We start from the raw sequence: 25,476 nt of genomic DNA, 5'->3' as shown, positions 1-25,476 counted from the left end.
AAGATCAAATCAAAACTGCTCAGCAGCAAGCCATGGGGAATTCCTCCAGATTTCTAGAGCAGCTTTCTCGCTTAAATCCAGAAATGATACTGTTACAGATGTAAATTTAGAATGAAATTATTTGCCTAAAATAGACAACTCTGTTACCTCTAGTGATTTTCAGTATCTGCTAATTTGGCTGTGTTATTAACTTTGTCATTGGTATCCAGGATCTATGAATTGTAGAGGAAACCTGCAAAAGCTTAGTTATATAAGAAACCCTCAAGGCCATAAAATGTTATTAAGAGGCAAATCATAAACTCACAGCTCTTCTGAGATTGATTTGGAGCCAGAAAATCAGAGGGAAATGAATACTGTATGGGACACCTGGTTTATGTATGTAAATAAATATATGTGTATATGCAAATATGATTTTTTTCCCCTTCTCCATTTTGATGTGGGAGCTGCTGGTGATAGCAGAACTTCGTCCCATTGCCAGCAAGGTCACCATTCATAAACATCTGATTGATCCAAATGTTTACCACATTCCTACAGGGGTAAATTAAATCTGAAAGAAGACAATTCATGACTCACAGTAGGGGTTTGAAGGACCATGGGTGCTGGAACAATTTGTATAGTGGGGTTGCTGAGAGCCATTGAACCAAACTGTAAACCCTGTATATGATGGAAACCACTTCAAGCCAGGGGATGCAGCAGCACCCCCAGCACCCCTAATTTCAGCACCTATGTGTAGGACCCGATGGCAATAAAACTGTAGCTGTATAAGGCAGAGAAACACTGCCAGACTAAGCACAAGCCTCTGCATTGTTTGCAACAAAATGTGTCCCCACATATCCTGGAAACAATTGTCATATAGTGTTCATTCCACATGATACTTCTCTTACGTGTTTCATAAAATACATTGCACATATGTTTAAATATGATGGGACACATTTATCCCTGAAGTAGAATTACACCAGGAATGAATTCTGCCCATTTGTGTGTAAACCCCTGTAACGATGCTGGTTCTGGCGGGACCCAACTGAGAGTGCCAATTCAGGACAAATTGCTTAAAGCAGGGCAGTTACAGCCCAAGGGTGGGGTTTCTGTGCACACCAAGGCAAACCAAACAAGCCAAACAGAGAAGACTTTGGTTTTACCCCACTGGCTAAACACAAGTCACACAAGCAATTCCCTTAGACACTCCAGTTTCCTAGTATCACCACCAGTGCCACTCATTATGGGGATAAATGGTTATGAAAACCAGTACCCCAGTAAAAGAAAAAAAGGTTCTCTCGATCCCAAAGGACCAAGCCCCAGACCCAGGTCAATATACAAATCAGATTTTACCCACAAATCACGTTGTTGCCAATCCTTTAGAATCTAAAATCTAAAGGTTTATCCATAAAAGGAAAGAAATATAGATGAGAGCTAGAATTGGTTAAATGGAGTCAATTACATACAGTAATGGCAAAGTTCTTGGTTCCGGCTTGCAGCAGTGATAGAATAAACTGCAGGTTCAAATCAAGTCTCTGGAGAACATCCACAGCTGGGGTCCTTGGTTCAAAGCTTCAGTGTAGCAAAGTTCCTCCAGAGGTTTGAAGCCAGACTGAAGACAAGATGGAGGAGCTGCAGCAGCTTTTTATATTCTCTTGCCATGTGGTCTTTCTTTCTTTGTTCCAAAGACAAGCTGTCCATCAGAGCCTGGAAAAACCTCAGAGTTCTGTCCATAGGCATGTCCCTGCATGCCTTGCTGAGTTGCAAGGCGTGTCTGCCTTCTCTCAGTGGGTCAATTGAATAGCTGATGGTCCTTAATGGGCCCTCAGGCAGGCTAGGCAGAGCTGACACCAACTTGTCTGAAGTGTTCCCCAGAAGCATAGCACAAGTTTGAAGTACAGACAGTATAGAGCCAATATTCATAACTTTAACTACAAAAATGATACACACATATAGACAGCAGAATCATAACCAGCAAACCATAACCTTGTCTTAGACACCTCATTTGACCCCCTTTATACAAGATTTGGTGCCACTACAGGACCTTGGTTGCAACAATGATCTATACAGTCCCAGTTTATGTCAGTAACGTCACAACCCCACACTGGGACAGATAGGGTGACCAGATGTCCCATTTTTAAAGGGACAATCCCTTTTGGGGGGACTTTTTCTTATATAGGTGCCTATTACCCCCCACCCCTGTCCTGTTTTTTCACAGTTGCTATCTGGTCACCCTAGGGACAGAAGGGATTAAGGAGCTGTTCTGGGCCCAGGTGACTCCATCCCTCTACATCTTTAGACCCTGTTGCAGTGGGAAGAGAAGCTTAAGAGGGAGATAGCTCAGAAGGGGACAGGAGAGGGAATGGAGGGAGCAAGGTAGAAAAGAGGTGAGAGGAGAGGAAACCTATCTTGGGAGCTCCTGAATAAGGGTACAGCCAGAGTCCTTCCTGAAAGGGTGGGGCCTGCAAGTGGCAGCTGCTCGAGGCTTTAGAAAAGGGGCTATGGAAGAGATCCAGCTGAGAGCTTTCCCTCTTGGGCAGAGGGCTAAGAGAAGCCTGGGAGCCTGAGCCCTGAGCTGGGATCCTGGCTGGAAACAGGGCTGGTCAGGGACTGTAGCCTGCCTGAAACCATGGGTTGAGAGAGAGCATGACAGCCTTGGGCAGTGGGAATGAAACCCAGGAACTTGCCCCAGCTTGAAGTGGGGTCCAGCCTGCAAGGAAAAAGGCTACCAGTTGAGCTGAAGATTCAGTTGTGTTTGCTATCTTCTGTTGGAGTGAAGGATTTTGATGCCTTGTGGGGAAGCAAGTGGTAGGAAGTGCTCTAGGGTGGCAGCCCTGAAGCATTCTGGGGTGTTTGATATCACTGCATCTCATAGGGCTCAGGGTCAGAGTATGGTAGAGAGCAAGAGCCTGGGCTCCCCTAGCAGCCACCCTTTTTGTGGAAGGGGTATAAACCCCTGCCCCAAGGAGAGGATAGGGACATTGTAAGCACTGAGTCAAGGGTGTGTCACCCACAACCAGCTTGGAGGTGGACTGAAGATTTTTCTTTTGCGGGGACTTTGGGCTGTATATATTTTGTTGGATTCTGTTACCCCAGAAGGGAGAAAGCTCAACTGGTGACCTGATCAAGGCAGGTTTCTGACAGAATTTCATCAAAATCCACATGGTCTTGCAGAACATGCTGAGTTTGACAAACTGACAAATTCTGACAAAAACATGTTATGCCAAATTTTTTCCAACCAGCGCTACTAATTCTTGCTCAGGATTTCATGGCACTCACTACCCCAGCTTTCCCCACCCCCTCAGCCCCCCCCCCCTCAATTGTGCACTCCCAGAGGGCTAGGAACAATCTGACCCAAAATGTCTGCCGTTGCCAGTTTTTAATAAATTTGAATCAGTAGCAGCGTATGAGTCGGTAATGCTGGTAAATTCTGTCTGGGTTTTCTCTGTGTTGATGCTGGGCCTTCAGGGACCCTACTTTTAAGTGGTCCTACTTCATCCCTCCCTGCTTACAGAGGCATTGTCAAGTTAAAAAAGGACTTCCCTTAAGGACTGATGTTTCTTGTAAGCCATAATGTCTGGATTCCCTCTGGATAATGTGTGAAGCCATATTTCCCATGTTGGGAAATAAAAGCAAGCAACAAAACTCCATGCAAAGTGTGCATATGTGGACTCTTTCCCTTAGCTCAAGCCACTGTGCCTACTGCTGCATTAGGATCCTTAGTTCCCCCTAAAGTCAGGTGGAGATCCTGGCAACATGTTGAGCATCTTCTGGTCCAGCCTTAACTCTCACTCGTCACCCAGTTCACTGACCTGCAATTTTCCACTTCCTCACTGTCCTAAGCTTAAGGTATCCTTTGGGCTCTCTAATAATCGAATGAGCTGGGTTGTCTTGAGGATTTGGTCCAGCACATTGTAAAATGGGTCCCTCAGCCCTAAGGGACATGTAGAGCTTGCTGATTATGGAAGCTTCTATTATATTTTTAAACTTAAAATTGTGACTCATTTGTGTATGTATGTTTTTCTGCTTTAACCTTGCAAATAACTATTTGGTTCCCTTTTCCTATTTAATAAGTCTTTATATAGTTAATTATAGGATTGGCTACAAGCATTATTTTTGGTGTGAGATCTAAGGTGCTATTTACCTGGGGTAATTGTCTGATCCTTTGGGGCTGGGAGTAACCTGAATATTGTGATTTTTGGAGTACAGGACCATCTATCACTAAGGCACACTCACCCAGGTGGCAAGATAGATCAGAGTACTGCAGGGGACTGTCTGTGACTCCATGTTAAGGCTGTTATAATGCCTGAACAGTTTACATTTGCTAATTCTTGCAGATATCTCAGTATAGAACTCACAACCAATTTGGGGTTTGTGCCCTGGTTCTTAGTCCACCCTGAGGTTGGTACTCATGCTCTTGAGTCACTGCAGACAAGATTATAGGGCCTCAATCTGTCATTATCTTTCTTCTCTCATTAGGATGTCAGAAAGGCGAGCAGCAGAAATGTCTGTTGGGCAGTCAACTTGCAAGGGGCCTCTCTGCTCTGCTATTAGAGTCAGTCCGCTGGGATACTTGCACTCAAACTCTGGAGTGTTTCTCTCTTGCTGTGTCATCCAGTCCTTCCCCCTCCCTCAGTCGCTCAGTCCCTCTCTCTCTCTTGCTAGCTGGAATACTGTGAGAGTCCTGTTGCTGTCCTGTCCTTGCCTGCGCCTTCCTCCTGATTTTTACTTCACTCAACTCTTCTTCTGTTTCTGGTAAGTCTGATAAACAATTTCTCTGCTGACACTATTTTGTGCCTTTCATCAAAATGCCTACTTCAGTACTGTCAGTGCAAGTTTTCAAGACAAGTTTATTTTGGGGGCGTTACTTTGAAAGCATAGGTGCTGTGTGTGTTAGACACAAAGCCAATATTACAATAACAGCCCTGCGGGGGCTGCCACTGTCAGCCAGACATGCATTTCTCTAAAGAAAGATTAAAAAATAAAACAGAATTAGATGAAGATGGATCTTATGTGAGATGAAGGAAAATGGCAGTTTTGCTACAAAAATAATCAGGACTCAGGTGTGGCATGAGACGTAAAGCAGGTCATCTAGTAAAATTTCTGGGTCTGGTTTCTTACTATTCTTCTCTGGGTGTGTGTCCTGCAGCATCCAGTTACTTTGCTGATCTTTGTCCTAGAAGTTGTAGATAAATGCCAAATCCTTGATACCTGTTACATAATTAGTCATGTCAGGTTTATTATTGTTTTTGAAGGAATACGAAGGGTTTAGGATAATACAAGGCACATTAATTTGTCTGTGGATAATCAGAGCTAATCTGACATGGGACTTGCCGGAGTTTGACATTTACTGCTTTAAGTTTTGCTGTAGTTTAAGGCTGAGTTCATTTCAAGATAACACTTTAGTTTTGATCAACACATGCTGTTTGGTTTAATCATGTTGAAGACTCTGCTTTACTGATGATTTTTAATGAATTTCAAGAATAAAGTGCTAAATACCATTACCCATTTTAGAAGTGCTTAAAATAGCTTCTGGCTGCAAAGCAGATGCCATGTGTCTTTCTGCTGGCTACAAGAGAAGGCAAGAACTAAATATAGACAAGTGTTTGCAACCCTACTTGCAGTGCAAACTGAAAGAGGGGAATGATAAAGAAATACTTGTGGCAGAGAAAATGACACTTTTAATAACCCCCATCCCCACCTTAAAGGACTTATGTTGTTTACAGAAAAAAAAACATTTATTTTTGTGGCTGTTCATAATAGATCAGTATTTCCTAAGTGCAGAATGTAACAAGGTTGCAGAGCGTCTGTACTGCATGGGTGACTATTTTTTCCAGCAGTAGAAGAATACTATTATCACAATACTGCTAAATCAGGACACTCTCCTTTTCTATTTTGGGACTAATTGGCCTTTAAAGTAAAGGTAGAGACCTGAAAGTGAGATGTTAAGGGTCACTGTAAGAAAACATTTAAAAGGGTGCTGTATTTTAGATCCAAACAAACAACATATGACAACACTGACAGTCTTGGGATTATCCAACAGGGATTCACAGTTTCTCTCTCCCTTCACGCTAAACAGATTGTATGTTCGAATTTCCCCACCAGTGCATGGGCTGACTGCAATATTAGAAGTTGGACTGGCTGTTAAAGTGGGGTGTTATCTTCAGTGGAAGTTAAAGTCTTGTTACATTTGTTTTGAAAAGGAATATTAGAGGATAACTCCAGTGTCCTAACCAACATTCCCACCAACAAAACTTTTCCCCCCTGAAGGCACAAAGGGTAGGTTTACACAGCAAAGACAAACCCACAGCTGACCCATGCGAGTCTACTTGGGCTTGCGGGGCTGTTTCATTGCTGTGTAGACAGCAATGGGCTCCAGCCCAGAAGTCTACACAGCAATGAAACAGCCCCCAGCCCTAACCCTGTGAGTTCGAGTTGTCTGGCACGGACCAGCCACGGGTTTTTCTTTGCTGCGTAGACAGGCCCAAATGGCTCTGGTCCCAGGGACACAGTGCAGTTCCATGATTCCTAAGCTCCAGCATGCAGCCGAGTTGGGGAACAAGGCAGGGCCCATAGATTCATGAATGGACAGATTCATTGCCCATTCCTCCTTCCCCTCACCACAGAATAGGGGGCAGCCCATATGGGAACTACCACAGCCATGAGGCAGTTGTAGTATTCACACAGAGTGGAATCCACTTAGGTGCCTAAACCCAGATTTAGGCCACCAAGTCCCATTTTTAGGCACTTAAGTCCCCCATTGTGATCCATAAAACTCCTACCCTCCAAACTCATTGGGTGCCGAACTTTTTCAAAGTAAAAATTCTTTCAGTACCTACATTTCTGCCTCTTGCATGCACACTGCTACCTTGATCTAAGCATCCAGCCACCTGTCTCCCGCCTCAGCCCCAGAGTGATTCACAAACCAGGAGAAGACAGATGTTCCGCTGCCTAGCTCACCCAACGGGCCTGATCCAGTGGGCAGACTAAGAGGGCACCTACCAGATCAGGCCCCATTCAAAATAGCAGAGGTAGTTGTGCCCACCTTATAACTTTTATCCCAGTTGTTAGACCACTCACCTGGGATGGGAGAGACCCAGATTCAGTTCCCTCCCCCATGGCAGGGGGAGAAGGATTGGAACGGGGGCCCTCCCATCTCCCAGGTGTGTGCGCTAACTACTGAGCTGTGAGACATTCTGAGCTGAGTCTCAGCTCTCCTGTTGAAACTGTTCTATTCTGGCTGAATAATGGAAGAGTGACTGAAGCAAGAGGATTTGACCTAGAATCTCCTGCCCCCTAGGTGGGTGCCCTCACTAGTGGACTACAGAGTCAGTCCCGCTCTCTTTCTCTGACCCAATCGTTCTGTCATTATTTAATCCAGAGTACAACAGCTTCAACAGGAGAGAGTCTGACATTAGAATATCTATAGTGCATTCTCTTAGGTGGGAGACTCCAGTTTCAATCCTTTCTCCCCCTCTACCTGGCAGGGGTGGGATCTGAACCTGAATCGCTCACGTCCCAGGTGAGTGTGCTAACCACTGAGCTAAAAATTTTAAGTTGGGTATTACCACCTCTGGCCATTTTGTGTGGTGTGAGGCAGGCACCTAACTCATTCCCTCGGGAAACTACACAGGCACCTAAGCCAGGAGAGGGATTCCCATTCATGGATCGCTCGCAGAGCTTGGCACCTCCCAGCACCTATCTCTGAGAAAGGGGTTGGGCTCAGCATATCAGTATCTGCCATCCGCTAGCTTAGGCAGCTCCTCTCTTAGCATGCTAGCTTTTGTGAATCCCATTCTTAGGCACCTATCTCTCCTCATTCACTGTATTGGAGCCAAGTCCAGACACCTAACATGACTTTGTGGATCGCCTGTTGTTCATGTGATTTTCTAAGCACTGTGACTCTCAGCATTGCAATGCCTAAATCCTGTTGTGGATTCCACCCAGAGTGATTCTATAACTGCTTTATGGCCTGATGAAGAAGGATTCCTGATGCAATGCCAGGTTACTCTGTAGGGAATGACAAGGTGGGTGAGGTAATATCTTTTATTGGACCAACTTGTGTGGGTGAGAGAGACAAGCTTCCAAGCTTACGCAGAGCTCTTCTTCAGGCCTGGGAACGATACTCAGAGTATCACAGCTGAACACAAGGTGGAACAGATATTTCAAGGGGTAATATTAACATATTCATGTGTCTGTTATAACCAGATATGATCTAACGTGTGGTACCATTGAGCAACTGTAGCACATTTAAGGTTATATGTTATAGAATGTTAGTTATGAATTTCACACTGGGTTTGCCTAGATTAGAGTTTGTGGTCCTGTTTTAACTCTAGTTCATTTATTGCCAATTAATTCAAATTAATGACCACAATTGTAAATGCTAGTCTAAACACTTCACAAATGTTTGTATTCTGGAACAAACATTTGTAGAGCATCCAGACTAGCATTTATAATCATGGCAGTCAACTTGAATAATTGGCAATCGATGGACTCAAGTTAAAATAGGACCACAAACTCTAGGCTAGACAAATATATTAATGCGAACAGGAATTGTTTGGATAAATCACTTATGCTGGGCCTAATTTTCCTAAGTAAATTAGGCACAAAATGCTATCAAATCAGAATGGTAACATTTTAAACTAATTTCACACAGGGGTACTGACTACAGTAGCGACAAAGCAGCAGAGATATGATATGATATCATATGATATGATATGATATGATAGCATTGTCCGTAGGACCAGGCACTGCCGTCTTTGCACAGGCAACATAGAATCATAGAATATCAAGGTTGGAAGGGACCTCAGGAGGTCATCTAGTCCAACCCCCTGCTCAAAGCAGGACCAATCCCCAACTAAATCATCCCAGCCAGGGCTTTGTCATGCCTGACCTTAAAAACTTCTAAGGAAGGAGATTCCACCACCTCCCTAGGTAATGCATTCCAGTGTTTCACCACCCTCTCAGTGAAAAAGTTTTTCCTAATATCCAACCTAAACCTCCCCCACTGCAACTTGAGACCATTACTCCTCGTTCTGTCATCAGCTACCACTGAGACCAGTCTAGATCCATCCTCTTTGGAACCCCCTCTCAGGTAGCTGAAAGCAGCTATCAAACCCCTCTCATTCTTCTCTTCCACAGACTAAACAATCCCAGTTCCCTCAGCCTCTCCTCATAAGTCACGTGTTCCAGTCCCCTAATCATTTTTGTTGCCCTCCGCTGGACGTTTTCCAATTTTTCCACATCCTTCTTGTAGTGTGGGTCCCAAAACTGGACACAGTACTCCAGGTGAGGCCTCACCAATGTCGAATAGAGGGGAATGATCACATCCCTTGATCTGCTGGCAATGCCCCTACTTATACAGCCGAAAATGCCATTGGCCTTCTTGGCAACAATGGCACACTGTTGACTCATATCCAGCTTCTTGTCCACTGTAACCCCTAGATCCTTTTCTGCAGAACTGCTGCCTAGCCATTCGGTCCCTAGTCTGTAGCAGTTTATGGGATTCTTCTGTCCTAAGTGCAGGACTCTGCATTTGTCCTTGTTGAACCTCATCAGATTTCTTTTGGCCCAATCCTCTAATTTGTCTAGGTCCCGCTGTATCCTATCCCTACCCTCCAGCATATCTACCTCTCCTCCCAGTTTAATGTCATCTGCAAACCTTGCTAAGGGTGCAATCCACACCATCCTCCAGATCATTAATGACAATATTGAACAAAACTGGCCCGAGGACCAACCCTTGGGGCACTCCACTTGATACCGGCAGCCAACTAGACATTGATCACTACCCATTGAGCCCAACAATCTGGCCCCCCCACACCAGCACAGCTCCTACCAAGGCTTGGGGGCCACCCAGGCTCCTGCCAGGGCTCTGGGCTGCCACCCCCCCGCAGCTCCTGCCCAGGGTCAGGACACACAGGCTGGGGGTTGCTGCCGCCTCCTGCAGCTCCTGCCATGGTTTGGGGCTCCCATTCCCCCTCCTGCCTGGGGTCAGGGCTTCCACCCCGTGGCTCCTGCCAGAGCTGGGGCACCCATTTTTCAAGCTGTCTGGGGCACCTGGATACGGGCCATATGGGCCCATGCGTTAGTCCACCACTGGCCCTGAGTAGCAGCTAGGAGCCCCCAATTGGGGCATTCCCTGCAGCACTGGGGAGATCGGACCTACCTCCACCTCTGGGAGCCTCCTCGAGCTGCAGGAAACTCTGCAACTGCAGCACAGAAGTTAATATGGCAATCCAGCAACCCCCCTACAACAGTTTTGCCCCCACCCCAATCCTCTTTTGAATTAGGACCCCCCATGGTTACAACATCCTGAAATTTCAGATGTAAACATCTGAAATCATGAAACTGATCAATTTTAAGACCTGGGGCCATGAAATTGAACAAAATGAACCCTGAATTTGATAGGGCCCTATTTATTGTGAAAGCAAGCTCATCTTTCCAGGATAAGACAGCATTGATCTTACATATTGGATTAAAAGCAGACAAAGAATTCTTATTTACTAGACACTCTGGGGCTTTATGTTTTACCAGATGTGTGACCTGTGCTATCACTAAAGGGGACAACAACAAATAAGACATATGACAAGACTGAAGGAGAGAAATCCAAGGGCAGTGTGAACTAGTTGTAGTATCAGGAACCAATTCTGGGATCTAATCCTACCGGTTTGCACCACTTCAGGAGTGCAAAGTAGCAGTAAAGTCAACTCAACCTATTCCCTGAGGATTTCCCTTGTTTAAACTGTATGTCTGAATGGCATAGACCCAAAGTATTAGCTCTTACACCACACCCCCTCCAGGACCCCAGCCTTCAGGGTGTGGTCAAGACATCTTTATGCCCCAGTGACCCCTGTTGCTAGAATGGTCCCAGGCTCTTGTTTAAGTTAGAGCAGCCTTCACGCAGAGTCCAGACCTCAGGGTTTGGGGAACATAAAGGAGGATTAACGCACAGCATAATTTAACTAGTGACTGTGGATGAGAACTATTATGGGTTTTATTTGTTTAGCTTTACAAGGAGGAGGACAACACATAGTGTACCAGATTCATCTCTTGCATAACCAGTGAAGCATCATGAAATAATGTTATGATGCTGGGATTCTGTCTTTTTATATGTTGTGTACAGTGCCAAGCACACAGTTAGCAGTACTAATTAAATATGAGAATAGTGTTTTGCAGAAGTTTATTTTGTTGTTAATTATTTGGTTTATTGTGGTAGTGCTGATGGGCCCCACCGTACTAGATGCTGTACAGTTACATAGCAGTTTTAGATTTAAATATTTCTCTTCAATGTTGCTAACTGAAGGTATGACAAATTGTGCCACAATGAGTCTGAACTAGAAAGTGAAACTGATTAAAGTCTAAAGCAATGGTCCCCTAACTTTTCAGGATCATGCCCCCCCCCCCTTAATCCTGTGCGTGTCCCCCACCCCACCCCGGAGCCAGGAATGGAGCCATGGCCAGGGCCCAAGGCTGGGGGTGGGGCCAGGGCCGGAAACGGAGCTGGGTACGGAGCCACAGCTGAGCTGTGGTCGGGGGCCAAGGCCAGGGGCGGGGCCAGAACAGAGCTGGGAGCAGGGCTGGGTGGCGCTCCCTCCCTGCCCCCCCTTGCGGGATGGCCTGGGCCCTGCTGCACCATCCCGAATGTTCCTCCTTGCCCCACCCCCAGAGGGGCACCCCACAGTTTGGGAACCTCTGGTGTAAAGTGAAGCTGCCGCAGTCAGCTGGGAAAAAAATGCAAGAAGTAAAACAAGTGGCATACAGTACACTCAGAAAGCACAGTAAATTAGATAATATCTGGTTTAATCGTCTGTGGTATCACTGGCAATGGGGATAAGGATTTTTTTTTAATGTTAGTTTTATGTGGGCATTTTCCATTTTTAATGTATAAAATTTGCTTTTTTCACTGGGGATAAATTGCCTCAGATGCTAAAGTTTTTTACATGACATATTTATCAAGTAACAGAAAAGCACATTCCCCTGTAACCTAGACAAAACCACTAGTGTGTTGTGTGATATTTGTGTACTATTAGATGGCTACATTAATTGGTTAATGTTAAACTTACATTTGTGTGCTACTAGGTACTACACCAAGTATGGAGAATAACCAGTCCACTGATCTCAAACCTGAACACCAAGCACTCGCTCCTGCAAATAGCACTTCAACATCACCTAATCAGAATGGCCTTGAGAAACAAGACTGTGAGAAATCCTCTCCCAAACCCCAGCCCCCGGAGAATGAAACAAGTGTTCAGCCTGAAACAACAGTTTGTGACATATCTGAAGAGTTGAACCGACAGCTGGAGGACATTATTAAAACCTATGGGTCTGCTGCTAGTCTAGTGGAGAAAGAGAGAGCTGCTAAAGGAACTGACAGGCCTGAGAAGGGAGAATCATTCAATAACGAGGATGGAGACTATGACGATGCAAATGACGAGAGCGAGAAAGAGCAGATAGCTACCGGGGATGCCTCAGGAGCAAAGGAATCCAGCATAAATAAGGAGCAAAAACTGGAAAAGAAAATCCTGAAAGGGCTAGGTAAGTATTTATGTAACTGAAATGCAGCCCTTCTATGAGTCATTGCTTAAAACAGAAAAAAGAAACACTCTGATCTATGTTGAGTCCCACATTAAATCTCTATTGGTCATTGATAGTAAGAATTTTCTGGTTACGTGTGGAGAAGTGTGACTGTTGTTGCAAACTTTATCTAGTTACATATGTTTTACATAATTATCCAAGAAATAAGTTTAGGCTGCATCAGATGTTGAGCCTTTTAATGACACGGACACTCAGGAGAATATTATACAATATTGTGCCACCCAACTAGCACTTTTTTCTCCTAGTCAATGCAGTTTGGAAGTTGTGGGTTGGAGAATATGCTGGGGTGAGAGGTGTTACCCAGGGTTTTGCTGAATCCAAAGTTCTCGGTAACTTTACTCTTTGCGAGGCAGTGGCAGGCAATAAATCAGTGAGGACACAGAATGTCTGGCCGATAGATTGTTGATGCAAGCAGGAAAACAAAAGTGCTTTCACTCAAAGCTTCTACTTTATTTAGTCTCCAGCACTTACACAGGTTAGCAGAGCATCCCAAATTAACCCCAGATTGAGGGTTGAAGGTCTTCAGTGGATATCTGTAGACTTCCAGTGGCCCACCTTCCATCTGCAGGGGAACTTGAGAGGTGTCCGAGAAATGTCCAAAGTATCCCAAGTGAACAAGTGTCCACTGAGCTCAGATTGTTTCCTTTTTTTATACCCAGTTTGTTAGTATTACCATGGCTTGTTCATCAAAAAACCTGTTGAGCAGAAGTTAAGTGTGGAGTTCTCCAGCCTGTCAGGCAGGGAATTTTCCAGCAGTTAACCAGCTGTATTTCACATAACCATAGTTAACTATTGCCAGACTTTCCGTCTTGCTTCAGCAAAAAGCTCAAGTCAGGATGGCACAGGGCCATCTTTACTTCTCGTGGTCACTCACTTCCCTCTGCCCTTCTGGTCAGTTAGTTGTGCTAAGGTCTCAGAAACAGCCTTTCTAGCTGTTTTCAGCAATGAGCATAACAATTGATATTCCAGCTGCAGGCAGTGGTCCAGGCATGTTACTGCGCTCTGGGCTACCAAAAATCTCCCTCTCCTATTAGGTGTACCTTCAGAAAAGGAAAATCTGATCATTAGCTTATACTTCAACAAATCTCTCCTCCCCAACTTCTTTGAAATAGCTTATCAATAATAATGACAAAGTGTTTGTTGCAACACTATGAGGATTGGTCATGAGAAAAATTGCAGAACCAGTTGCAAAGTCAAACTGCAAGGCATGCGGATTTCTGTGTGATGTTTTACCCAATAAGCTTTTGGAATTGATGCAAAAATATGTAACAAATCCATGTATTACATATATGCAGACAACTCCCTGGGCATAGAAATCAGGACCCTCAGTTCCAAGACACAGGGTTCTATTATTTGAGCTAAACAAAAGTCTCTGCTAGTTCTTCCTACTATCATGGCTTTTAGATTTCTGTGGGCCAGCCACTAGAGAGCAGTATAATCACATAACAATTTAGCCAGTATATCATAGACATACCCATCCACCCTCAGCTCATAGAGACATAGCTTGTCCTCAAGTCTCTGAGCTTCCCAGGAATTCAAATCCAATGTCAGTCCATAACAAAACCATCAACACAACCAATAAAGAATGCGATTGCCGGTTCTGACTGCAGGCACATGAGATTGAGAATACCTGTGCAAAGTGAGTGTAAAGATCAGATCAGAGTTGTCCACTTGCACCTAATTTGCACGCAAAGGGTCATGGCTGCTATCGTGGTGTATGAGGGCCAAAACAGTGGACTTTTCCTACAGGGAGTACACCCGGAGTTAAAAAGATGTCCAGCTGGTGTAAAGCTGGTAAATTAGCTCCCCTCGCAGCCTTTGGAATAGGAAGAGTACTGTGGGAACAGAAGGGGCCATGACCACAGCATACTATGCTCCAACTATGCTCAACTGCACACAACCCCGAAGGGGCCTTTTGCAGGCTGGATGTAAGTTAGAGCAGCACTAATGCTGCTCTAATTTATACCAATGGTCAAAATTGTCCCCAAACAGTACCAGAATATTGGTGTTACAAAGGTGGGTATAAAGTATTTAGTTGTCCACCTCAAAGGTGGGTGTGGGTTTAAGTCTGGCAATGTATGTACAGTGCATTAAAGATATAGGGCTAGATTCTCTCTTGCATCCGAGATTCCACATGGGGTCAGGGAGCCAGATGTGGCTACCTGAATGCATGGGCAAGTCTGCACTGGTCCTCGATAGAGTAGCCTGGGGGCTGCTTCCATCTATGCTAATGGCATGTGGTCACAGATGATCAGCATAATGGCATACAATCCTACCCTGTCCCTCCCGCACTTCAGCAGACCCCCAGCATGAGCTTTCCCAGCACCAGCATGCCCCCTATACTAGGCAAAGAGGATGACACAGCACCAGCTAAGAGTATCCACCTGCTGAGGGAATTCTTATATGTTACAGCCAGAATCCAGCCCTTTTGCACCATACAAAGACTCTGGCCCAGAAATCTCTAGGGTAGTACTGTGCATATAACCCAATCACTTTACTAAAAAGTATTGAATAAAAATTGTTCATGAGCAGGGATCCTAGAAATTCGTTTGCCATGGAAAAAATGCAGAAAAATGCAGAATTTGGGTTTTTACAGGAGGATCTTTAGGTTTTAAAGTTTGTGAAAAAATAAAAAATATATTAACTATTAACTAAATTTTATTGAAAATACCAATGTCATTTATTCAATGCGTGCAACCTCCCCACCTTGTGGTTGATTTTTGAATGCACTTTAAATTTACACAGCTAAACGTACTCCAATAAACTGCTTCCGGGAATAAAGGTTACTCCGTTGCGTATAGGGGGTTCGTGCTTTAGTGCATCTCAAATTTCACTTCAGCTTCCAGACGTGGGTAAGAAAGGATGCCAAAAACATTAAAAATCACCCTAAATCATGTCACTGTGTTTGGCAAGGACAAATTTCATGTGGATGGTAACGGGCTCTTCTGAACTTTATGCAGCACGGCTGTATATTATGTTAAAAGGCAGATAATTGTAGGACACATGGAAAGCGCTAAGCAATCAATGAAAAGAAATGAAAACAAGAGGCTGAAACAGCAGGGCAATCGACAACAGTAAAGAAACACTGACTGGATCGTTCTATTAATTTTATTTTATTATAATGATTGATGGCACTGGTAGGCTTCAAACTCTTAAACGTTGTAAATATATCAATAAAACATTGTGTTTAACTGATACCTATATATATTGTTGCTAGGAAAACTAAAGTTCAGCTTTTCATTTTAATTCTAGAAAAATGCAGATTTTTATGGTTTCTTATTGGAGAATTTTGGTTTTTGTATTATAGAAAACTAGGATCCCTGCAGATTTTCAAAGGCAATTAACTCCCATCGACTTTCAATGGAATTTATGCACCTAAGTGTGCTTTTGAAAAATCTACACCTATAGCGAGAAAACTGTTCAGGACCAAGTTCTAGAATGGGATCAAGTTCTAGAAATGTTTGTGATCAGCAGGCTCTGTTCATGTCTTTCTTTAAAAAAAACAAAAACAAACAAGGTGAAACTTATTCCTCTCATACCAAGAGGTTTCATTTCAAACTGATTCTTTTAGATTAACACATCAAACAGCCTATTTCCTAACAGCATACCATATACTAACTGCTGTCTCATCAATCCTCTGTTTCTTTTTTTTAAGGGAAGGAAGCCACGCTGCTGATGCAAAGCTTGAGCAAGCTGAGTACACCAGAAGAGAAGCTGGACATGTTATTTAGGAAGTATGCTGAGATGGTTAGTATAGTATTTGTTGACTTATGTGAGAAAAAATAATCTATACCTGAAGCAATAAACAAGATGTGCAATGCAATATGCTCCGACTTTATTCTGTATAAAGTCTTTTATACAAACTGTGTCTCAAAACACTTTTCAGGGTTAAATAATAAATCATAGCCGAAGAAGAAGAAAAACTAAAGGGCAAGGACCAAAAGATATATTTTCAGAGGAGAACTGAAAAGAGATGGAGAGTTGATGAGGCAGAACATTGGCAGTTTAAATGAAATATGTACCAAACCTTTTGGTAAAGTGCAGCCGAATTGAAGACATGGATTTTGCCAACCAGCTGTGAGGCTACAGCCATGATAAAGAATTAACATCTACTGCAGCTGAAAAAGGATTTTCTCCTTATTAAATTTGCATATTTCCTACTATTCCTAGTCCTGTTTAAAGAAGACTAAACATTATTTTTTTATACTATAGGTATAAGCTTATTTACCAAGGACCAGAACAGTTGTTTCTAATTCCATGTATTCTCTCCTCTTCATTTCTCAAGATTTGCCTGCCCCCTCATCCCACAAGCAACTTTCACAAGAAGATTCTGAGCACATAGTTTAGGTCAGAATCTTATCTCATATACATCAGAGTAGCTCCACTGATTTTCTATTCTGGATGTAACTGGGTAGAACTGATATCAGGCCTGGGGCCAATATCACTTGTAACATAGGGAAAGCTAAGGAAAGTATCTTTGACACAAATATACAGGCGGCAGGCTTGTTCCCTACTTGCACCTCGTGTAATTATTTACATCTTTTCAGAGTGCTTATAAAACCACTAGGGGCCTGATTCTCCTTTGCCCTGCTCCATGTATTATTAGCACCAGTGCAAAGTGGATGGACAACACTACCACTCTGATTTGGTAGGGTTTTATACCAAATTGTGTAAATTACTACACAAGCTCCCAGACAGGAGAGAAGTGGGCCCTATAGCTACCATCCAAGTGCCTGATCCTGCAGTGAGCTCCCTGCAGGCAGCACCTCTGCACTCTCTCCCATACAGAGCCCCATTTAAGTCAGTGTGGGCTGATTTTCAACATAAGTAAACTGGGTCCATGTGAACGCAGTGATCTTCCCATGCTGAACTAATTGTGGGATCAGGATCTAGTTCATCCTCTGTGTAATTCTATTGGCTACATTTGGACCAGTGTGGGCACCAACAAAATAAGAAGAATTAGGTAGGTACATTGATTGATTTAGGAGCAGGATGATAAGAGACCTGATGAAGAACCAAGAAAAATCAGCCATAAAAATGTTGTGGACTAAATTTGCCACACTGTGCAAGGAATTTGCCTGGTGACACCTGTGATCATGTACCATGAACATGGAGTGCAGTAGTAAAATAGGCAGCACTTGCTACTGGACAGCACTTTAGAGAGAAAATTTCAGGGAACACTAGTCTTCATTCTCTCTTAACTCTGCCTGCTGCAAACACTTCAATGCAACTTTTGTTAAATCGTTTTTCTCATGCACATTTAGAGATATGCTGAAGTACCAAGGTTTGGAAAAGAATCTTCTCCAAAGTTCAGGGGTGTTCATTTCTGGGAGTTGGCTTTAGATCCATCTCTAGAATATTAAGGATAAGGAATCAGAAGAGGTGTGACCGAGATGGGTAAAGATCCATCTAGTTTTGTTTGTGTAACTGAAACAGCAGTTCTGTGAAAACTGGCTTATCGTAACAAAAGTGCGCAAACAGCAAGGTGGCCTGTGATTTGTGACCCTTAAAATTGTAGGAATCAGTGATTTCATACACTGGAAACCTGCCTACTAATATCCACTGTGCTTAGGAAAACCAATCTTTGTGAAAAACACTGTTAAGAATTCCAATTACATCACCAACCAAAAGTCTTGGGTTTTGATGAAACAGAGAGCAGGTCAAGTTTGTACTTTAAACAGCTCTCTAAAAACCAGAAAACAATAAAAGTTAACAGCCTATCGCATTTGACAGCCTGACTTCCTCAGGCAATGATTTTCTCAGTGTATTGGTTCCTGCACTGTTTGCTTCCTAAAACAGATTAAAAGAAAACTGAGAAACTGAGCATGGCTTTGCACTATCAAACCAACACACACTGGAGATTAGTGGAATCCCTGCTTTCAGAAGTGGGTGTTACTATGGACACTCCACAGCTAAGAATGACTGACATTCCTAACTTTCCATTTCCTTTCTTTTGAGACTGATATTTATGTGTGTGTTTGTGTATGTATATATAATTTTTAAACAGGAAATTATACTCTGGTTTTAAGGATCTTTTAAAAGGAGTGGAGACAATTTAGGCATCATTTTCTCAATAATAATATACAGAGCTTTTAAAAACTAATTAAGTTGTAATTATGAGTAGTTTAAGAGCTACGCAGGTGGTGTCAGAGAGAAAGCTTTGGATTCTTTGACCATGGGATGGTTTTCCAAGAAGGAGGAGTGCTAGGCAGAGACGGGCTCCACCTAACGAAGAGAGGGAAGAGCATCTTCACAAGCAGGCTGGCTGACCTAGTGAGGAGGGTTTTAAACTAGGTTCACCGGGGGAAGGAGACCAAAGCCCTGAGGTAAGTGGGGGAAGTGCGATACCGGGAGGAAGCACGAGCAGGAGAGCGCGAGAGGGGAAGGCTCCTGCCTCATACTGAGAAAGAGGGACAATCAGCGAGTTATCTCAAGTGCCTATACACAAATGCAAGAAGCCTGGGAAACAAGCAGAGAGAACTGGAAGACCTAGCACAATCAAGGAATTATGATGTGATTGGAATCACAGAGACTGGTGGGATAACTCACATGACTGGAATACTGTCATGGATGGATATAAACTGTTCAGGAAGGACAGGCAGGGCAGAAAAGGTGTGGGAGTTGCATTGTATGTAAGAGAGCAGTATGACTGCTCAGAGCTCCGGTATGACACTGCAGAAAAACCTGAGAGTCTCTGGATTAAGTTTAGAAGTGTGAGCAACAAGGGTGATGTCATGGTGGGAGTCTGCTATAGACCACCGGACCAGGGGGATGAGGTGGACGAGGCTTTCTTCTGGCAACTAACGGAAGTTACTAGACTGCAGGCCCTGGTTCTCATGGGAGACTTCAATCACCCTGATATCTGCTGGGAGAGCAATACAGCGGTGCACAGACAATCCAGGAAGTTTTTGGAAAATGTAGGGCACAATTTCCTGGTGCAAGTGCTGGAGGAACCAACTAGGGGCAGAGCTCTTCTTGACCTGCTGCTCACAAACTGGGAAGAATTAGTAGGGGAAGCAAAAGTGGATGAGAACCTGGGAGGGAGTGACCATGAGATGGTCGAGTTCAGGATCCTGACACAGGGAAGAAAGGAGAGCAGCAGAATACGGACCCTGGACTTCAGAAAAGCAGACTTTGACTCCCCCAGGGAACTGATGGGCAAGATCTCCTGGGAGAATAACATGAGTGGGGAAGGAGTCCAGGAGAGCTGGCTGTATTTTAAAGAACCTTATTGAGGTTACAGGGACAAACCATCCTGATGTGTAGAAAGAATAGTAAATATAGCAGGTGAACACCTTGGCTTAACAGTGAAATCCTTGCTGTTCTTAAACACAAAAAAGAAGCTTACAAGAAGTGGAAGATTGGACAAATGACCAGGGAGGAATATAAAAATATTGCTCTGGCATGCAGGAGTGAAATCAGGAAGGTCAAATCACACCTGGAGTTGCAGCTAGCAAGAGATGTTAAGAGTAACAAGAAGGGTTTCTTCAGGTATGTTAGCAACAAGAAGAAAGTCAGGGAAAGTGCGGGCCCCTTACTGAATGAGGGAGGCAACCTAGTGACAGAGGATGTGGAAAAAGCTAATATACTCAATGCTTTTTTTGCCTCTGTCTTCACGAACAAGGTCAGCTCCTAGACTACTGTACTAGGCAGCACAGCATGGGGAGAAAGTGACCAGCCCTCTGTGGAGAAAGAAGTGGTTCGGGACTATTTAGAAAAGCTGGAGGAGCACAAGTCCATGGGGCTGCATCCGCTGCATCCAAGAGTGCTAAAGGAGTTGGTGGATGTGATTGCAGAGCCATTGGCCATTATCTTTGAAAACTCATGGCGATCAGGGGAGGTCCCAGATGACTGGAAAAAGGCTAATATAGGGAAAGGAAGAAGGAGGATCCAGGGAACTACAGGCCAGTCAGCCTTACCTCAGACCCTGGAAAACTCATGGAGCAGGTCCTCAAGGAATCAATTCTGAAGCACTTAGAGGAGAGGAAAGTGATCAGGAACAGTAAGCATGGATTCACCAAGGGCAAGTCATGCCTGACTAATCTAATTGCCTTCTATGACAAGATCACTGGCTCTGTGGATGAGGGGAAAGCAGTGGACTCGTTATTCCTTGACTTTAGCAAAGCTTTTGACATGGTCTCCCACAGTATTCCTGCCAGCAAATTAAAGAAGTATGGGCTGGATGAATGGACTACAAGGTGGATAGAAAGCTGGCTAGATTGTCGGGCTCAATGGGTAGTGATTTATGGCTTCATGTCTAGTTGGCAGCCGGTATCAAGCGGAGTGCCCCAAGGGTTGGTCCTCGGGCCAGTTTTGTTCAATATCTTCATTAATGATCTGGAGGATGGCGTGGATTGCACCCTCAGCAATTTTGCAGATGACACTAAACTGGGAGGAGAGGTAGATACACTGGAGGGTAGGGATAGGATACAGAGGGACCTAGACAAATTAGAGGACTGGGCCAAAAGAAATCTGATGAGGTTCAACAAGGACAAGTGCAGAGTCCTGCACTTAGGACGGAAGAACCCAATGCACAGCTACAGACTAGGGACCGAATGGCAAGGCAGCAGTTCTGTGGAAAAGGACCTAGGGGTGACAGTGGACGAGAAGCTGGATATGAGTCAGCAGTGTGCCCTTGTTGCCAAGAAGGCCAATGGCATTTTGGGCTGTATAAGTAGGGGCATTGCCAGCAGATCGAGGGACGTGATCGTCCCCCTCTATTCGACATTGGTGAGGCCTCATCTGGAGTACTGTGTCCAGTTTTGGGCCCCACACTACAAGAAGGATGTGAAAAAATTGGAAAGCGTCCAGCGGAGGACAACAAAAATGATTAGGGGACTGGAACACATGACTTATGAGGAGAAGCTGAGGGAACTGGGATTGTTTAGTTTGCGGAAGAGAAGAATGAGAGGGGTTTGATAGCTGCTTTCAACTACCTGGAGAGGGGGTTCCAAAGAGGATGGATCTAGACTGTTCTCAGTGGTAGCAGATGACAGAACGAGGAGTAATGGTCTCAAGTTGCAGTGTGGGACGTTTAGGTTGGATATTAGGAAAAGCTTTTTCACTAGGAGGGAGGTGAAGCGCTGGAATGCATTACCTAGGGAGGTGGTGGAATCTCCTTCCTTTGAAGTTTTTAAGGTCAGGCTTGACAAAGCCCTGGCTAGGATGATTTAGTTGGGGATTGGTCCTGCTTTGAGCAGGGGGTTGGACTAGATGACCTTGTGAGGTCCCTTCCAACCCTGAGATTCTATGATTCTAAGAGTAAAAGTAATATGAGTTCAGTTATTTAAAAGAGGGAGGAGGAGTAAAAAACCAGAATATTCAGAGTCAATGTTAAACTTAAAAAAACCAAAACCCCAAATATCTACAGAATATGGGAATGAACCGTCAAACGCACCAAACCCCTGTTCCCACACCAGCCTTCTTTGTTTCTTTCATACTTTGCAAGATGTGTTATTTTTGGGCTAAGAATTTTTTCTAAGTGCTCTAAGGACTCCACAGCCATAGCCTGTTGATATCTTCCATTTGGAAACACCACTACATTTGTACAGTTTGCAGAGTATTGAAAATTTGCCTCACAGAACATTGGCTTTATAATTGGTTTTATGCACAAGTGTCTCTGATGTTATGTGTGATGCTTCATCACAAAATTGAGCTGTGCTCTTTTCAAGTAATACCCTTATTTAATAACCTGGGTGATTTATACTGACTTTGATGGGGGTTAAGCACATACTTAAAGAGATCTCATGGCTGCAGCATAAGTTAAAGCAGGACCGGTCCTGCTATAATTTACTCTCCACTACAGTCAATCACAGCTTGAAAATATGGGCTCATACCACCAACTGCCCCTGCAGAGGAGAGGCTTTGAAGAATCTATCAGAAGAGAAGCACAAAAGCATTCATGCTCTGCTGCCTCTCGAGATATAACTCTGACATACATTAGCCATGATGATCAGGGATGCAACCCCATGCTCCAGGTGTCCTTGTGCCTCTGACCGCCAGAAGCTAGGACTGGACAGCAAGAGATGGATCACTCACCAATTGCCCTGTTCTAGTCATTCCCTTGAAGCATCTGGTACTGGCCACTGTGGGAAAACAGGATACTGGGCTAGATGGACCACTGTTCTGACCCAGTATGGCAGTTCTTCTGTTCTTATGACATTGCTAAAGTGAATAAATTAACAAAATTAACCAAAGGTTTTGCTGACAAATGCTTATGCTATTTACTCTGCTCTACCAGCTGTGCTCTAGTCCAGCACAACCCAGTAAAGGTGGTTTGGATTAGTGGAGCAGGGTGTGGTTTATCTTAATTTTTCCCCACAAAGCATTGTGCCAAACTCCCATGTGGTCAGTTTACACTCTTAAGGCTCTCCCTATCTGGAAAAAAAGGCTAGAACCTTAGCGTGAAATCCTAGCCTCACCAACATCAACAGGAGTTTTACCATTAACTTCAGCGGGACCATGATTGCAACATTTTTTATTCGTAATATCATTACTGAAGGCTTAGGTCTCCAACTGTCATTTGTTAACCTTTACAAGTCCACTGAAATATGATGGCCATTCTGTCATTCTTAATTTGCCAGTGAGTTACTGCCCAAAGATTCTTCTTCAATTTCAAAATAAATACCATCTTCTCAAGAACTTTCAAATACAAGTTTCTAGGGCAAGCCGTTTTTATGAGATGTAGCAAAAAAGCAGAAGAAGAATTTCCAAGTCATGATTAAGACCTAATTCTTTCTAAGTCCAGTGTCTCAAAAACAGCTTGACTGAGTCATCTACGATTTGGACAAAATATTATCTGCTGGGCACAGGTCACACATGCAAAATCTGAAGCAAAGAGAATTTTTGTTATATTTTTAAAAGGAGAGGGAAAGTGGGTCAAAAATCAGGCTTATAAAGGAAAACAAGTCTCAGCCTTAATTATAGAGAGGCTACTGACTCTCTATAATGGTAGAAAACGTATTTCAGCAAGTGCAGTCTGATCATATGTAAACACAGTTTTGGGCTACATATAAAAATATGAATATGTATAGTGAAAGTTGGACATAAGATGCAAATATATTTGAAGCAATGGAAGTATAAAACAATATTCATTAAGATTGTCCTCTGGTTTGAGCTACATATCATTTCACTTAGTGAACTCTCCTTGTCATGCCGTTTTAGTGTTTCAGAGGCCATTCTGTGATATTTCTGATAAGATAGTGATTCACAGTGTCTTTTTTTAAACCAGACAATACTATTCACAGGGACATGGCAAGATAAGTGAACCACTTGTGGAACATACTTTCAGTGCTACATGTCTTTGTTCACAACATGATCCCTGTGGTGAAGAGTGGTGTTGTGTAGCATCAATAGAACAGCAAAGAACCTATCTGACTTCTTGAAGTCTCTGGCACTTCTCCATTTATAGGGTCAAAAGTCTGCTTGGTGTAGGGTGGTAATTTTGTTTGTTTTTCTGGTAGGTATTACGGAGTAGAAAGGGGAATCAGTAACTACCATTCTTATGGTGGAAAGACTTTGTCCAAGGAGTATTTTTTTGGTAGGGGATTGTGAGGTCAACGTTATTCACAAGTTTCTTCAGTGAATAATTCCTGGCCTGTAGAGCATTCCAGTTGTGGATATTGAAACTTAGATTAATTAATAGTTGAATAGATAAATCAGTTTCCACTGCTTTAATTAGCCACATATCATGTGGTATTGTTTCTGTTCACAGATTGGGTGATTTACGTAACTAATCAACACAGTCTAAAATTCAAGTTTTATATTCTATTGTAATATTCGCAACTCACATCGGCACTGTATTGGTCAGTTGCATACGTCAACCATCAGGGAACATAAATAATACCATGTAACTTATGTAACCGACCAACACAGTGCAAATATTGAATCGTCTACTTTATTGTAGAATGTGCAATTCCCGTTAACTGTAACAGGATCAGGTGTCTCTCAAGAGCCCCTCATGGTCAAGGTTGCTTCAACAGCACCCTGCCTCGGTTTCCCTTATTCCTGAACACCTTAATTAAACTCAAACAGGCCAGAGTCCTTAAACATTTCCCTTTTGGGTCTAATTTTCTGACATAGATAATTGTTCTTGGACAAAGCCTTTCCACCCTAAGAATGGCATACCCAGATATCCCCTTCTACTCCACAGTGCCTACCAGAAAAACAAACAGACCCATTACCATCCTACCCCCCCAAGTATACTTTTGACCTCATAAAGGGAGACACATCAGGGGCTTCATGAAGTAAACTGTGGACTTTGCTACTTCTATTGATGTTGGACAGCCCCACTCTTTATCACGGGGATCAATTGCACTGTGAACGGACAAAGAAGTGTAGCACTGAAAGCAGTGCTCCACGTGCTGTTTGCTTATCTTGTCACGTTCGGGGCTGTAATTCAGATCAGTGAGAGGTTGTGTCGTTGCGTCTTCTGTAACCCTGAGTGCCTTAAAATGCTCTGCTGCTGTAGCTCTCCATCTGGACGCTCCAACCCTGCGTACAAGCATGTACTGAGTCTGTGTGAGTTAAGCAGCCCTGGTTCAGCAACTCTGACTCCAGCAGCCTGCTTGTCACACCACAGCCATGCTCAGGACTCCACCAGCCTTGGTTACTACTTGTCAAGTGACTCCAACACTTGACTAGTAGTTCCCAAATTTCCCCAAAACCATCTGTCCTGAAATGCCCAGCCCTCTCCTGGACTACTCAGAAGAGTAATAAGGTCTGTTGCTCCTTTAAAGAGACAAAAGCACAGCAGTTTGTTTCTTTAAATAGTGTTAACAATCACTTCAATTCTAACAAGCACGGGGTTGATTTAGAATAAAAGTAAAACAATTAATTTTATTTAATCAAAAAGAGACGGTATAAAGTCAGAAATGGTTACAAGCAAATAAAAGTGAAAAACACTTT

At 43.6% G+C, this 25,476-nt stretch overlaps 1 protein-coding gene across 1 annotated transcript in view; it reads left to right on the top strand.

The window, feature by feature from the left end:
• Positions 1-4,575: 4,575 nt before the first annotated feature.
• TXLNB (taxilin beta) overlaps positions 4,576-25,476 on the top strand; it is a 65,354-nt gene continuing 44,453 nt past the window's right edge. Inside the window, exons 1-3 of the mRNA XM_048844402.2 lie at positions 4,576-4,731; positions 12,055-12,510; positions 16,226-16,317. Of these exons, the coding sequence (XP_048700359.2) occupies positions 12,069-12,510; positions 16,226-16,317 (534 nt within the window). The 5' untranslated portion in view covers positions 4,576-4,731; positions 12,055-12,068. The remainder of the gene's footprint in view (positions 4,732-12,054; positions 12,511-16,225; positions 16,318-25,476) is intronic.

The sequence above is a fragment of the Caretta caretta genome, chromosome 3 (assembly GCF_965140235.1).
Source record: "Caretta caretta isolate rCarCar2 chromosome 3, rCarCar1.hap1, whole genome shotgun sequence".
In the NCBI taxonomy this organism is placed as follows: Eukaryota; Metazoa; Chordata; order Testudines; family Cheloniidae; genus Caretta; species Caretta caretta.
This window is presented reverse-complemented; position numbering and strand designations above follow the sequence as displayed.